The sequence below is a fragment of the Hemiscyllium ocellatum genome, chromosome 8 (genome assembly GCF_020745735.1).
Source record: "Hemiscyllium ocellatum isolate sHemOce1 chromosome 8, sHemOce1.pat.X.cur, whole genome shotgun sequence".
In the NCBI taxonomy this organism is placed as follows: Eukaryota; Metazoa; Chordata; class Chondrichthyes; order Orectolobiformes; family Hemiscylliidae; genus Hemiscyllium; species Hemiscyllium ocellatum.
In genome coordinates this window covers 66344726-66361871 of record NC_083408.1, presented here as the reverse complement: position 1 = coordinate 66361871, position 17146 = coordinate 66344726, and the positions used below count along the sequence as shown (strand labels likewise).

The window sequence follows — 17146 nt, the reverse complement described above, 5'->3', positions numbered from 1 at the left end:
AGGCAGACAGAAGCCATGTTGGCAGTTGCCTAAACCTTGCCAATTAGTGTGGGCAGTTCCTCAAAGTAGAACATGCTGGAAAGCAGCCATGGACAAGAGGGTAAGAACAGCCCTAATGTTAGCTTCATTGGACGCACAGAATAAATTTAAAAATGAATGTCAAGCAGTCTACGGAAGGACACAGCTGAGCATATGCAAACCACAGCCAAGTTTGTGTCTTTTTTACCACCATGCTCCCTCTGGAATTACGAGTGAATTATAACTCTGCCAAAAAGGTCAAGTATTTTTGATCCCTTTGTAATCTATGATAAAGGATAGAATTGATGAATGACTCTAAAGGCCTGGATTAGTGGAGAACAAACAGCCCAGATTGTCAAGAGTATATCATACTTGACTAAGTTCCTTGCACATTTTTGAGGACATTACAGGGGTGTGAAAGGAATATAGTGGATGTGTTGCATGAATTCTCAGAAGGCACTTGATAAGCTGCCTCATAAGAAACTTGATCCAAGTAGCATAGGGCATGCTGTTAAAGAAAGTGTTGGCATTTAAATAGAGAAATAGACATGCAGTGAAAAGCCAAGAGAATAAGGAATTTTTTTTAATTTTCAAGATGCAAATGCTAGCATGTCCCAAAATCCCTTTCCTGGAATCACCCATTTACTAGTCATATACATGATCTGGGCACAAGGGAGACATTTGCTGATATCTTGACAACAGGGCACAGATAGGCAACAAAATAGTGTGAATAAGTAGTTCAGGAGGAGTAAATTGGGAAAGCAAATCTTCCCTACATGTTAAAATTTTCAACCGGGATTTTGCAAGCCGGACTAACTCCATAAACTTCAAAAATGGAAGAAGTACCCAGGTGTAGAAGCAAATTTCTGACAGCTCCAATTTTTGCCAGGGGAGAAATGGAGGTGGGGTATAAACTGTTACATGAAAGATACTCAGCGGAGTCTTTTGAATATAGTGCTGAGTTTAGATAGACCCTATGTTGGCTGTTGCAGGGACTTAACCAACAGTGCGAGAGTTTCAAATTATAGAGTAATTATAAACACTCTTGAAGGGCAGATAAAATTGATTAATTGTTGAGATCTGAAGTTAATTAAACCAACAGACCTTTGCAAATGAAAGATAAACAGGCTGTAGTGAAAGTAAAAATAAAAGTCTGCAGTATTGCTTTGATGGGCAGGTCAAGTGGTGTACCAGCGGTTTCAGTAGTTGTTAGCCGATATTACCTTAAGGACACTTTATGAATTCTTGGTTGATTTCCAAAAGGTACAACTACTTCAGCAGGGGATTCCAATTTGCTTAAGGCATTAGATCATTTAGGATTAGCAGTCTTTGCAGAGTTATGAACATAAGGTTTTGTTTTGCTTTTATAAAATAACCTTATTCGGGCAGTAATTTTCTTTCCTTTATTGGTCAAAGTATTGTGTACAGGAGTTGGGAGGTCATGTTGCGGCTGTACAGGACATTGGTTAGGCCACTGTTGGAATATTGTGTGCAATTCTGGTCTCCTTCATATCGGAAAGATGTTGTGAAACTGGAAAGGGTTCAGAAAAGATATAAAAGGATGTTGCCAGGGTTGGAGGAGCTGAGCTACAGGGAGAGGCTGAACAGACTGGGGCTGTTTTCCCTGGAGCGTCAGAGGCTGAGGGGTGACCTTATAGAGATTAACAAAATTATGAGGGGCATGGATAGGGTAAACAGGCAAAGTTTTTCCCTGAGGTCAGGGAGTCCAGAACTAGAGGGCATAGGTTTAGGGTGAGATGGGAAAATTATAAAAGAGACCTAAGGGGCAACTTTTTCACACAGAGGGTGGTATGTGTATGGAATGAGCTGCCAGAGGCTGGTACAACTGCAACATTTAAGAGGCATTTGGATGGGTATATGAATAGGAAGGGTTTGGAGGGATATGGGCCAGATGCTGACAGGTGGGACTAGACTGGGTTGGGATATCGGGTCAGCGTGGACGGGTTGGACCGAAGGGTCTGTTTCCATGCTGTACACCTCTATGACTCTATTAGTGGTTGAGATTTTCTTTTTTTTAAAGATTTGAATTGCATTTCGCAAATGAGATATTTTTGCTATCAAGTCTGTATAATGATAGCTGTATTATATTTTTAAAACTGAATTTAATTTCACTTCTGCATAGCTCATGAAGGCTGACCAAGGTGGATACTGGGTGTGTTTGCATGATGGCATAAAGGGCAATGGGGTAAGGGGAGGGTGAATGGCATGAGTTGGCATAAAGAGGAGGGTCCATGCTGGTATATGGGGATTTGAGTTTGAATGAGTTAGCATGAAGGACGATGAGGGGTTGATGAGGATGAAAGTAGTGTGGTCTTAGAATCTTATAATTTAAGAAAGAAATGAGTTTGCACATTCTCCGTGTGTCTGCGTGGGTTTCCTCCAGGTACTCTGGTTTCCTCCCACAGTCCCAAGATGTGCAGGTCAGGCGAACTGGCCATGCTAAATTGCCCGCATGTTAGGTGAAGGGGTAAATGTCGGGGTATGGGTGGGTTACTCTTCAGAAGGTTGGTGTGGACTGGTTGGGCCGAAGAGCCTGTTTCCACACTGTAGGGAATCTAATCTAATCTAATCTAATCTCAATGAAACAGGCCTTCTAACCAGATCATCTTGGCATTCAACCATTCCTACGGTCTACTTCAGGGCTTGAAGTCTGCTTCCATCTTGCACTTGCAACTTTAGAACCGAAGTTGAAAAAAAATGAATAAAGGCAAATGAGATTCCAAAAGTTTTACTTTGAAGCAATGAATATACTTTAAAATCAAATTGATGCCAAATTTAGAAAAGCAAGTGGTTAGGTGGCATTTAGGTGCTGATTATACTGCACTAGTGATCCAGATATCTGAACTAAAGCTCTTTTGAGAGGAGTTCAAATCCCACCTTAAATTCAATTCATAATTAATACATCTGGAATTCAAAAACATAGTCTTAGTAATGATGACCTTGAACTTACTGGATGATTGTGGAATAAAACATCTAGTTTAATAATGCCTGATTTACCCTGTCTGGTCGACATGTGATTCCAGATGCATCGTATTATGGTTCACTGTCAAATGCCAAGCAAGCCATTCAGTTGTATCAAATCACCATAGTAAAATTAAAAAGGAATAAAATGGAACACACCAAGGATGTAGGTGCCAGAAATGATGAAGACATAACAAGTTCAGTCAATCCTTTCAACAAAGAAATATCTGGAGATCTGTGTCAAAATAGGGGCAGATGTCCTACGGGCTAGTCAAGCAACATATTCACACTCACTAACTCATACCATAGATTAGATTAGATTACTTACAGTGTGGAAACAGGCCCTTCGGCCCAACAAGTCCACACCGACCCACCGAAGCGCAACCCACCCATACCCCTACATTTACCCCTTCACCTAACATACAGGCAATTTAGCTTGGCCAATTCGCCTGACCTGCACATCTTTGGACTGTGGGAGAAAACCAGAGCACCCGGAGGAAACCCACGCAGACACGGGGAGAATGTCTGTCAGTCCACACAGTCAGTCGCCTGAGGCGGGAATTGAACCCGGGTCTCTGGCGCTGTGAGACAGCAGTTGCATCATTCCTGGTTATGTCCTGTCCCACTGGCAAGATGGGCCCACAACAGGTTGGGAGTGAGTAGCACTGCCTGTACTCAAAATTGACTGGATCAGGTTAAGTATCAGCAAGTTTACTGCACCCTCTCTGCTAATGAATCATTAGTCCTCCATGTTGAACACCACTTGGAGGAAGCAACTAGAGTAGCAAAGACGTTGAATGTACTTTTGATGAAGAGTCACCAGACTTGAAATATTAACTCTGCTTTCTCTCCACAGATGCTATCAGATCTGCTGAGTTTCACCAGCAATTTCTGCTTTAGTTTCAGATCTCCAACATCTGCAGTTCTTTGTTTTAGTTCAATGAATGTAATTAGTGGGTGATTTTATGTTCAAGAGTGAGTCCCTAGCTCCACTGCTGATCAAGCTGTTGATTCCTCTGGTGACGCATCCTCATCCATCTACCTGCTAGATACATCTGTCCATGCTAATATTGGTAGGAATAACTGTCACACACTCCTTGTTGAGACCAAATCCCATCTTCATATTGAGCATTTTCTCTATCATGTTCGGAGGCATTCTCATAGCTCAAAACTGGGAATTTATGAGGCACTGTGAACTACCGTCAGCAAATGAATTGTATTCAGCCACAATCTATAATCTCACAGTATAGTATATCCCTCACTCTCCCAATGCTGTCAAAGCAGGAGATCAACTCTGGATCTGTGAGGAGAACACATCAGGAGCAGTACTGAAAACCAAAAATGGTGGAAATCACAGCAGGTCAGACAGCATCTGATGAAGGGTCATCTGGACTCGAAACGTCAGCTTGCTCTCTCTCCATGGATGCTGCCTGACCGGTTGTGATCTCCAGCATCTTTTGTTTTCAGTAATGATTCCAGTAGCTGCAGTAATTTGTTCCGACATCAGGAGCAGTACTGGGCTTAGCTAAAAGTGAAGTGGCAACCTGGTGAAGCTACAATTATTACTCTTTTAGCATTATTACGAAAACAACAGATGTAACATAGAACAGACAGAGCAAGACAACCCACAACCAAAGGATCTGTATATCTGTGTGCGATACACACAAACACACACAGATATACTAATATATATATACATACAAGATCAAACCCCTCAGGTGTCCTGCCATGATGGTGAGCCATTAAATGAGGTGGACGAGGATCCAAAAATACCTCTTATCTCAATGATAGGGGAGTCAGCATGGCAGTGGGAAAAACAAGGCGGAAACATCTGCAACCACTTTCAATCAGAAAGGTCAGGTGGATAATCTATCTAAACCTTCACCTGAGGTGCCTAGTGTCACAGTTCATCACCACATGCAGTTAAACTGAACAACATTCAAAACTATGGAAAGTGAACAGAAAAGTAAACTGATTCCATGAATGAGAGGTCATCCTCAAAGGTAGTGGATCTTCTGATTGGAATAGAAAATATTCAGGGGCAAACCAATTAAAAATGTTAAACTCGTTATCATTGTGAATATGTTAAAGAGAAAAATATTATTTTCATGGTTGCACAAACCATCACAACGAAACATGTTCAGGATTATCATCTGTAAAATGTTGAAAGACTATACTCCATAGAGGGGAACATTGAACATGAAATGGTTTATTATCAGTTGTAACTGAGCAGCATTTATAAGTAGATTGGATCAGTAATTGAAAATGAAAAATATAAAGTGATACAAAGAACAGGCCAAACTAGGATTAGAATAGATAATTTAATTGAAGAATTAGCCCACAAACACACACAATGGGGTTAATGGCTAAATTCTAGCCAGTAACTTCTACGGGCAGAATCTGAAAGGGGTCTGAGTGCCTGGAATATGAGAAGATTTGTGGCAAAATCGAATGAGTAATCAGTGAGGCCAATTTTGAAGTTAGGAGTATTTGGCTTCCATCTGTTATATATTTAGATTTATTGCTACATACCTCTAGATCAGATGTGTCAGATCCCAGACACCTAATATAGAGATAGGGACACTACCACTACACCATAAGAGCCCTCACCTCATCTTTTATGTTCTTGGTATTCCAAGTCCCTCACTAGGTAGTGACGAATTGCCAATTAAGGAGCATTATTGTTTGTTAAGCACCTTGTTAGTGGACCAATCTGGGAGTTGTGATGCCTATAGGGTTCACAGGAAGAACAATCAGAAAGGGGATTTAAAGGTTTGGGAGATCACCAACACATTGGATGGAAGCAGAAAGCCATAGGGGCAGTGTAGATATTCAATGAGGTTAGTGAGGTTAGTTACAGCGAGAAAACTCTCTAGGCCTTACAGCAGGAGGTCCTCCAAAATCCTTGGTACAACTTGGACTTTACAAAAAAAAAATTTAAGGTTCAGCCCTATCAGTCTAATTCTTCAACACTTGATATGAAGCAAAGAACACTTGCTTGAATGATTTTCATTCTGTGTCAATTCTTTCTCTGTAATACGACCACATATTTATACTTTGATCTCATGATCTCAGCCCAGCATTTACCACTGACATCTTGCATAATACTTAGGTTGATTACCCATCAACTTTCAAAGGAAATAATCCTATTTAAAGAGTTAATCCAGGTAGTTACAGGCCAGAGAGCTTGATGTCTGTAGTGGAAAAGCTATTGGAGGAGATACCGAGAGACAGGATTTATTCACATTTGGAAGTGAATGGACTTGTTCGTGATAGGGGTCATGGTCATGTCTCACCAACTTGATTGAGTTTTTGAGCAGATGATGAGAATGATTGATGAGGGAAGGGCATGGGATGTTGTCTACATGGACTTTAAATAAGGTAATGGATAAGGTACCTCATGGCAGGCTGGTACAAAAGATACAGTCTCATGAGATCCAGGATGAGCTGGCTAGATGGATATAAAATATTAGTAGCGATAGAAGACAGACAATAGCAGTGGAAGGGAACTTTCTGGAATGGAGATAAGTAATTAGTGGTATCCAGACGGATCAGTGCTGGGGCATTTGTTGTAATGTATAAAAATGGTCTGGAGGAAAACGTAGGTGGTCTGATTAGTGAGTTTGCCGATAACATCAAAATTGGCAGAGTTGCAGGTAGTGAGGAGGATTGTCAAAGGATACAATGGGACATAGATAGATTACAGATTTGGGCAGAGAAATGACAGCTGGAGTTTAATCCTGAAAAATGCAAGGTGATAAACTTTGGAAAATCAAATTCAGGTATGAATTATACAATAAATGGCAGAACCCTTAGGAGTATTGGGATACAGAGGGATCTGGTGTACAGATCCACAGATCCCTGAAAGTGGCAACGCAAGTAGATTAGGTGGTCAAGAAGACATACAGCACACTTACTTTCGTGGGCCAGGGCATCGAATATAAAAGTTAGCAAGTTATGATACAGCTGTATAAAACATTAGTTAGGCGTTATTTAGAATACTGCATGCAGTTGTGCTCACCACACTACCAGAAGAATGTGGATGCTTTGGAGAAGGTGCAGAGAAAGTTTACCAGGATGTTGCCTGCTCTTGAGGGTTTTGGTAATGAGGAGAGTTTGGATAGACACAGATTGTTTTTAATGGAAAGATGGAGGTTCGGCGGGACCGGATAGACATCCACAAAATTAAGGCACAGATATGGTGGATAGTCTGAGACTTCTTACCAGGGTGGAAAGGTCAACTTCAAGAGGGCACAGGTTCAAGGTGAAAGGGGAAAGGTTTAGCGGAGAAGTGCAAGGAACATTTTTCACACAGAGGTTCGAGGGTGTCTGAGATGCACTGCCAATGGAGATAGTGGAAGCAATGTTCGCAACTTTTAAGGCATATCTTGATGCACACATGAACGGGAGGTAAACAGAGGAATACAAACTGTGAATGGGCAATAGATAGTGGATCTAAATAAGGAGTAGAAATCGGTGCAGGCTTAGTGGACCAATGGACCTGTTTCTGTCCTGTTGTGCATTGTATTAGTATTAAGACAGGCTACAAAGTAATTTTGAGGAATGAAAAATGAAAACTAAACAATAATGGCCTAATTTCTCACCAATGTGAACCAAAGAACTACAGAAGGACAGCAGGGTTAGAGGCCATGTAGCTACAGATTTTTAAATCTCAGATCTAGGATGATGACCTGCTCACACCAAAGATAACAACATTTCCTCGAAGTGAACCTGAACTTGAAAAGTTGTTCAAATTTGATCACATTTCAAATTATGTGGTTTTCAAAAGTCTTGTGCTTCTGTAGGAAGAATTAAATTTACCTCAAAATTTGTTTTGACTGCTGTATTTGTCAAAAGATTATATATGTGTGAGGAGATGTGCTTTGTATTCATGGACACGCAAACTCTTTTTATGTACAGATAAATTAGCCCCCCCCAAAAATGACCCACAGTTTGGAAGTAAGAAAATGGTCTAATATTAATAGAAAATATTATTCAAACTACATTTCTGTAAACACCAAATATTTTGAATCATGACTTGAAAAATGTCAAGCTCTTCAAAATGGAAAGTTAGGCCTGGTGACAGTTAGGCCCAGAATTCTTCTTTTTAATAATTCATCAGCATCTTTGCATTTAATCAGAGAATAACTTAGTTACCATCATCTCTAGTGAATGTTTCATCATATGCTATTGCAATATAGCATTGATCTTGATGACTGTTATTTTGTGCTGCTTCCCTTGCTTTTTTAGCTCCGACATCCTTTATTTTCTCGTTACTATTGCCAGTCTCCAGGGCAAGATTCCTCTTCAGTTCTGTCTGTTCCTGCAGGTGAATTGCCTGTAAAGAAACAAGTAAAACCATGATCAGTAATTTCATTCGATTGTGAAAAAATATACAATAAAACTTTATGCTGGAAGCTGAATACAAACCTTAGGCAAAAAAATAAGATTACAAAGTGAATCAAAACTTAAAGGTTATGTTACATAGGAATCGCTTTTGGGGTAGAAGTGACCTGTACAAGAAGAATGGATTGCACCTGAATTGGAAGGGGACTAATATACAGGCAGGGAGATTTGCTAGAGATGCTCGGGAGTCTGAGACTGGTACATTTGGAAAAAGGAGCAGGTCAAGCAATCAGGACAGGCAGGAACAAAGCAGAGAACAAGGTCAGACTGATACATTAAACTGCACTTACTTCAATGCAAGAGGCCTGACAGGTAAGGCAGATGAACGCAGGTATGGTGAGGAACATGGACTGGGATATCATAGCAATTATAGAAATGTGGCTCAGGGATGGCAGCTTAATGTTCCAGGATACAAAACTAGAGGAAGAATTGAAAGTGGGGGGTGAGGGGGGAAGCAGAGAGGAGGGGGAGGGACATTTTTGATAAGGTTTAGCATTCCTGCTGTACTTAAGAACTTAAGAAGGATATTCCTGGGAACACATCCAGAGAAGTTATTTGGGTACAACTGAGAAATAGGAAAGGGATGATCATCTTATTGGGATTGTATTATAGACCCCCTAATAGTCAGTGGGAAATTGAGAAACAAATTTGTAAGGAGATCTCAGTTATCTGTAAAAATAATAGGCTAGTTATTGTATGGGATTTTAAATTTCCAAACAGACTGGGGCTGCCATAGTGTTAAGGGTTTAGATGGAGAGGAATTTGTTAAGTGTGTACAAGAAAATTTTCTGATTCAGTATGTGGATGTACCTATTAGAGAAGGTGCAAAACTTGACCTACTCTTGGGAAATAAGGCAGGGCAGGTGACTGAGGTGTCGAGGGGAGCATTTTGGGGCCAGCAACCATAATTCTATTAGTTTTAAAATAGTGATGGAAAAGGATAGTCCAGATCTAAAAGTTGAAGTTCTATAATGGAGGAAGGCTAACTTTAATGGTATAAGGCAATAACTTTCAAAAGCTGACTGGGGGGCATGGGAAACCTTCAAAAATGAGATAATGTGAGTCCAAACACAGAATGTTCCTTTTAGAGTGAAAGAAAGGCTGGTTGGTGTGGGGAATGCTGGATGACTAAAGAAATTGAGGTTTTGGTGAAGAAAAAGAAGGAAGCAAATGCCAAGTATAGACAGGATAGATCGAGTGAATCCTCAGAAGAGTATAAGGGCTGTAGAAGAATATTCAAGAGTGAACACAGGAGGGCGAAAAGGGGACAGGAGATAGTTTTGGCAAATAGGGTTAAGAGAATCCAAAGGGACTTTATGAAGACATTAAGAACATTAAGGACAAAAGGGTAACTAGGGAGAGAATAGGGACCCTTAAAGATCAGCAAGGTAGCCTATGTGTGGAACAGCAGGAATGGGGGAGGTACTAAACAAGTATTTTGCATCAGTGTTTACTGGGGAGAAGGACATGAAAGATATAGAATGTGGGTAAATAGATGGTAGGATCTTGAAAAATGTCCATATTACAGAATAAGATGTGCTGGATGTCTTGAAACACATAAAAATGGATAAATCTCCAGGATCTGATCAGGGGTATCCTAGACCTCTGTAAGAAGCTAGGGAAGTGATTACTGGGCTCCTTGCTGAGATAGTTGGATCATTGTTAGTCACAGCTGAGGTGCTGGAAGATTGGAGGTTGACTAACGTAGTGCCACTATTTAAGAAAGGTGGTAAGGAAAAGCCAGGAAACTATAGACCAATGAGCCTGACATCAGTGGTGGGCATGTTGTTGGAGGCAGTCCTGAGGGACAGGATTTAAATGTATTTGGAAAGGCAAGGACTGATTAGGAATCATCAGCATGGCTTTGTGCATGGGAAATCATGTCTCATGAACTTGATGGGCATAGGTTTAGGGTGAGAGGGGAAAGATATAAAAGGGACCTACGGGGTAACTTTTTCATGTAGAGGGTGGTACGTGTATGGAATGAGCTGCCAGAGGAAGTGGTGGAGGCTGGTACAATTGCAACATTTAAAAGGCATTTGGATGGGTATATGAATAGGAAGGGTTTAGAAGTATATGGGCCGGGTACTGGCAGGTGGGACTAGATTGGGTTGGGCTATCTGGTCAACATGGATGGGTTGGACCAAAGGGTCTGTTTCCATGCTGTACATCTCTATGACTCTAAGTAATAAAGAGGATTAATGAGGGCTGAGTGGTAGATGTGATTTATATGGACTTCAGTACGGCGTTCAACAAGGGTCCCCATGGTAGACTGGTGAGCAAGGTTACATCTCATGGAATACAGGGAGAACTAGCCATCTGAATACAAAACTGGCTCAAAGGTAGAGGACAGAGGGTGGAGGCATGTGATCAGTGGTGTGCCACAAGGATCAAGGATCAGTGCTGGGTCCACTACTTTTCATCATTTATATAAATGATTTGGATGTGAACTTGGAGGTATAGTTAATAAGTTTGTCGATTACACACCAAAATTAGAAGTGTAGTGGACAGCGAAGAAGGTTACCTCAGATTACAACAGGACCTTGATCAGATGGACCAATGGGCTGAGAAGTGGCAAATGGAGTTTAACTCAGATAAATGTGGGAGGTGCTGCATTTTGGGAAAGCAAATCTTTGTAGGATTTATACACTTAATGGTAAGGTCCTAGGGAGTGTTGCTGAACAAAGAGACCTTGGAGTGCAGGTTCAAAGTTCCTTTTCAATGGAGTTTAGTTTAGATAAATGTGAGCAATGGAAAGCAAATCTTAGCAGGACTTATACACTTAATGGTAAGGTCCTAGGGAGTGTTGGTGAACAAAGAGACCTTGGAGTGTAGGTTCATTGCTCCCTGAAAGTAGAGTCGCAGGTAAGTGGAATAGTGAAGAAGGCATTTGGTATGCTTTCCTTTATTGGTCACAGCATTAAGTATAAGAGTTGGGAGGTCATGTTGCAGCTGTACAGGACATTGGTTAGGTCACTGTTAGAATATTGCTTGCAATTCTGGTCTCTTTCCTATCAGAAGGATGTTGCGAAACTTGAAAGGGTTCAGAAGAGATTTGCAAGGATATCACCAGGGTTGGAGGATTTGAGCTATAGGGAGAGGCTGATCAGGCTGGGGCTGTTTTCCCCAGATCGTTAGAGGTTGAGGGTGACCTTACAGAGGTTTATAAAATCAAAGGGTTATGGATAGGATAAATAGACAAAGTCTTTTCCCTGGGGTGGTGTAGTCCAGAACTAGAGGGCATAGGTTTAGGGTGAGAGGAAGGATATAAAAGGGACCTAAGGGCCTTTTTCATGTAGAGGGTTGTGCATGTATAGAATGAGCTGCCAGAGGAAGTGGTGGAGGCTGGTACAATTACAGCATTTAAAAGGCATATGATTAGGAAGTGTTTAGAGGGATATGGGCCAAGTGCTAGCAAGTGGGGCTAAATTAGGTTAGGATATCTGGTCGGCAGGGATGAGTTGGATTAAATAGGTTCTCTCAGCTTTACTGCAGGGTTATAACATGTTTGAATCTCAGACACTGAGGGTAAAGATAGGAAATTACCGTACTTTTGCCAATGTTATAGATTTGAATTCTGTGTATCCCATGTATTGCTAATAAGTTCTGCGTAAAACGTTGATGAAGAATATGGTTCCAATACTGAAAAAGGACAAGATCCTAGATCTAGACAGTATGTACGCAGGAAAAATATATAGTTGAGGTACTATTTAAAAATACAAAAAATCATAGAACATAATTTCAGAGACCAGTGGACAGCTAAATATTGATCCATAAAATAGGAAAAAGAAGAAAGAACAAATCCTGGGATCTACAGAACAGACGCACGAAACACATTAACTCTTTCCAAAAGTAGTGAGAAAACATCATCCAATGGCAGCAAATATAACAAAATATCAATGTGGATTTCAAAGGCTAAGTCATGTATAATTGGGCGAAAGTGAGGACTGCAGATACTAGAAATCAGAGTCAAGATTAGAGTAATGCTGGAAAAGGGCTCCTGCCCGAAACGTCGATTTTCCTGCTCCTCGGATGCTGCCTGATCTCATGTATATCTGACCTAATTTGTTAAAGAGCTAACTACATTAAGCATTAAAAGTCATTTATTTGCACTCTTAAAAAGCCTTTGATAGCATCACATTTATATGGTCCTGATAAAAAATAGAATATATGGAGCAAGAAGACAAATAACTGCACAGACAGTAAAACTCTCTTTAAAATAAAGTTAGAAAGCAGTGAATAGGATTAAAGAGTAATTATTCACAGGGATGTAGAATCCATGAGTTGACTTCCATCCATCTGTGCTGGAATCATGGTCATTCAAGATTTATGTCAATGACATGGGCTTGGGCTTCAGTAACTCAACATGAGCATAGCTAAAATTTGCAAATGACACCAAAACTAGTGAAGAGGGGACATGTACAGAGTAGTGTAACTAATACTGAGGGAGATTACAACAGAGTAAAAGAAGACAGTAGATAAATTGCAGTCTAAAGAGCAAACAAACATGAACATTGATAAAGGTAAGGCAATGAACTTTAGGAGAAAAAAAAACAGAAAAAAATGGCTACATTTTTAAAGTAAGAGACTGAATGGTGTTCAAGAGCTAAGAGATCTAAGGATGCATGTAAACAATTCATTAAAATAGCGCCATAGACCAGCAAATCGACGAAAACTGTAAACGAAGCACTGGAATTTATTTCTCCAGAATTAAAATCAAAAGTCCTCAAGTTATGTTCATGTCAAAACTACTGTGGTCACACTATTAAAAAGGCCACTGAAGAAAGTGCAAAAGCAGTTTATGAAGAAGGTAATTAAGGTGAAAGATTAGTTGTAGGGACCAATTTAAAGAAGTTTTTTTTCCTTTTGAAAAGCTGAGAGAAGACCAAATAAATTATATAAATTATAAATGGATTGGGCAGATGGATGTGAAGAGAATATTTCCAATTGTGGGAAAATACAAACTGAGGTCATATATACAAGATGTTTGCTAATAAATCCAGTAGGGAAATAGGAGAAAGTGGAATTTGCTGCCACCAGAAATGGTTGCACCAAATAGCTCAGAGAAAAGTAATAAACAGATATGTCAAAAGGATAAAATGAAACAGATGAAATGGGAGAACATTCATGGAAAGCACAAATGCTAGCTTAGACTAGCTGGGCTAATGACCTGCTGCTGAATGGTATATTCTATGCAAAGTTTATTTTAGGCTAATTCCTAAATCATAAGAAAATCTGCTTTAGTCTGTTGCTAAGCTGAGGAATGGAACTGTTAATTATTGGCTTCTTTTTATTCCAGAACAGTTTAATGTAGAAACAATTGTGCAATATGCTTCTGATTCTGTAGAATTCACCCTACAGGCAGTGTCTGGATTATGAACAGGTTCCATTCTTGAGATGTTTGCAAGTCAATTTGTACAGAAGTCAAAACACAATTCAAGACAATATAAAGTAGCCACCTTTAAGGACAGGAAAGCCTTATATATTAGAATTATATCCCTGTCTGGGATCACATTCATATGTACAAGCATTCAATAATCTGACAAGTTTTAAACTAGGGACCGCGTATATTTACCTTTCTGAATTTTAGCATCAATTCTGGATAACTTGTGTAAAAGTAGCTTATTTCCTGGTCATCCAGTTTTTACAGCACAGAAAGAGGGCCCTCTGCCCTTCCACCCATTTGGCAGTTATATGGCTCAATTGCACCAGATTTTTATTGCAGTGTTTTTTACTACTGAATTCACATTAGGATTGGAATATGACCCCAGGGCATTAACCTGGTCTCTACATTACTACTGTTTTCTCAACATGGTCCATGGTCAATTTTCAATAATTCAGCTTTGACTTGAACTTGTTCCAGCTAGGTCTGCCTACCACCTGCTTTCAGCTGCTCAGACCTTTTGTTCCGTCTGAAATCCTTCTGCCATTATCCGCAGATTCCCCCCAGACGTGATCGACGATGCCCTCCACCGCATCTCCTCCACTTCCCGCTCCTCCGCCCTTGAGCCCCGCTCCTCCAACCGCCACCAAGACAGAACCCCACTGGTTCTCACCTACCACCCCACCAACCTGCGCATACAACGTATTATCCGCCGCCATTTCCGCCACCTCCAAACGGACCCCACCACCAAGGATATATTTCCCTCCCCTCCCCTATCAGCGTTCCGCAAGGACCACTCCCTTCGTGACTCCCTTGTCAGATCCACACCCCCCACCAACCCAACCTCCACCCCCGGCACCTTCCCCTGCAACCGCAGGAAATGTAAAACTTGCGCCCACACCTCCACACTCACTTCCCTCCAAGGCCCCAAGGGATCCTTCCATATCCGCCACAAGTTCACCTGTACCTCCACACACATCATCTATTGCATCCGCTGCACCCGATGTGGCCTCCTCTATATTGGTGAGACAGGCCGCTTACTTGCGGAACGCTTCAGAGAACACCTCTGGGCCGCCCGAACCAACCAACCCAATCACCCCGTGGCTCAACACTTTAACTCCCCCTCCCACTCCACCGAGGACATGCAGGTCCTTGGACTCCTCCACCGGCAGAACACAACTACACGACGGCTGGAGGAGGAGCGCCTCATCTTCCGCCTGGGAACCCTCCAACCACAAGGTATGAATTCAGATTTCTCCAGCTTCCTCATTTCCCCTCCCCCCACCTTGTCTCAGTCGGTTCCCTCAACTCAGCACCGCCCTCCTAACCTGCAATCCTCTTCCTGACCTCTCCGCCCCCACCCCACTCCGGCCTATCACCCTCACCTTGACCTCCTTCCACCTATCCCACCTCCATCGCCCCTCCCCCTAGTCCCTCCTCCCTACCTTTTATCTCAGCCGGCTTGGCTCTCTCTCTCTTATTCCTGATGAAGGGCTTATGCTCGAAACGTCGAATTCTCTATTCCTGAGATGCTGCCTAACCTGCTGTGCTTTGACCAGCAACACATTTGCAGCTGTGATCTCCAGCATCTGCAGACCTCATTTTTTACACGCCATTATCATCAGACCTACTACCCAATCTGGTCTACCTCCTTCATACCAGTGCTCAACACTGCAGCTTATCCACCTCCAGTCTCATAGATATTCCTGGCCATCCTTCTTCTGTTTCCCAGAATCCATTGCATATCTTTATATAGTCAAAACATTACTCTTTAACTTGCTACTGTGACTAGCATTATTATGTATGGACTTTCTATCACTTAAATTGGGGCTAGCTGACAAGGAAGATTAATCTTGTACTTGTATGCTATTCCTAAGATGATGACAGTGCATCTGAGAGAACTGAGCAACCACCCTGATTTCTATCTACTGCATTGCAGACATTTAGCTGTACAGACACACAGACACTTAATAGTTAAAACAATAACTGACTTCCTGCTGCCGTCTTTGCTTTTCATATTGTATTTTTTGGATTTGTTGTCGTCTTCTGGAAAATTGATTTGCAATTTCTGCTTGTACTTCTTGTGCCTTTGAGAAGAAATACAGATCATGAAAATGCTGTCACAATATATTCTAGAGAACATTATCAAGAAAAAATATTCCTCTTTTCAATTTGCGAAGGTAGTGTTAATCTCAGTATGTAATATTATAAAACGTAGCAGAGTCAGAGGCATACAGCTGGACAGCATAGAAACAGACCCTTCAGTCTAACTTGTCCATGCCAATCAGAGATGCCAAAGTAATCTAGTCCCATTTGCAAGCATTTGGCCCACATCCCTCGAAACCTTTCCAATTCATGTACCCATCCAGATGACTTTTAAGTGTTGTAATTGTACCAATCTTCACCACTTCCTCTGACAGCTCATTCTATACACACACCACACTCTGTGTGAAAAAGTTGACCCTTAAGTCCCTTTTAAGTCTTTCCCCTCTCCCTCTAAATCTACGGTCTCTAGTTTTGGACACCCCGACACTGGAGAAAAGAGCTTGGCTATTCATCATACCCATGCCCCCATGATTTTATAAACTTCTATAATGTCACCGCTCAGCCTCCGATGCTCCAGGGAAAATAACCCCAGCCTATTCAGCCTCTCCCTATAGCACAAACCCTCCAATCCTGGCAACATCCTTGTAAACCTTTTCTGAACTCTTTCAAGTTTCACAGCATCCTTCATATAGTAGGAAGACCAAAAGTGGCCTAACCATCATCCTGTATAGCTGCAACATGACCTTCCAATTCTTATTCACTGACCAATAAAGGCAAGCATACCAAACTCCTTCTTCACTATCCTGTTTACCTGCAACTCCACTTCCAAGGAACTATGAACCTGCACTTCAAGGTCTCTTTGTTCAGCAACACTCTACAAGACATTACCAGTAAGTGTATAAGTGCTGCCCTGATTTGCATTTCCAAAATGCAACACCTCCCATTTAGCTAAATTAAACTCAATCTGTCATTTCTCAGCCTGTCGGCCCATCTGATCCAGAACCCGTTGTACTCTAAGTAACCATTTTTGCTGTCCACTACACCTCATCTGCAAACTTACTAATCATATCTCCTATGTGCACATCCAAATCATTTATATGAATGACGAAAAGTAGTGGACCCAGCACTAATCCTTGTGACACTCCAATGGTCACAGGCCTCCAGCCTGAAAAACAACCCTCTACCATCATCTGTCTTCTACCTTCAATCCAGTTCTGTATCCAAATGGCTAGTTAATAGAGTCATAGAAATGTACAGCATGGAAACAGACCCTTCGGTCCAACCAGTCCACGCCGACCAGACATCCCAACC

At 41.3% G+C, this 17146-nt stretch overlaps 1 protein-coding gene across 2 annotated transcripts in view; it reads right to left on the bottom strand.

Annotated features, from left to right (window-relative positions):
- Positions 1-17146, bottom strand: part of LOC132817894 (uncharacterized protein CCDC198-like) — a 53197-nt gene that overhangs the window by 1117 nt on the left and 34934 nt on the right. The window contains exons 4-5 of one of the 2 annotated variants that reach the window (XM_060828419.1): positions 15781-15876; positions 8158-8338 (exon numbers count right to left, since the gene is read on the bottom strand). In XM_060828419.1, the coding sequence (XP_060684402.1) occupies positions 8158-8338; positions 15781-15876 (277 nt within the window). The remainder of the gene's footprint in view (positions 1-8157; positions 8339-15780; positions 15877-17146) is intronic. The other variant, XM_060828420.1, reaches the window with a different exon arrangement.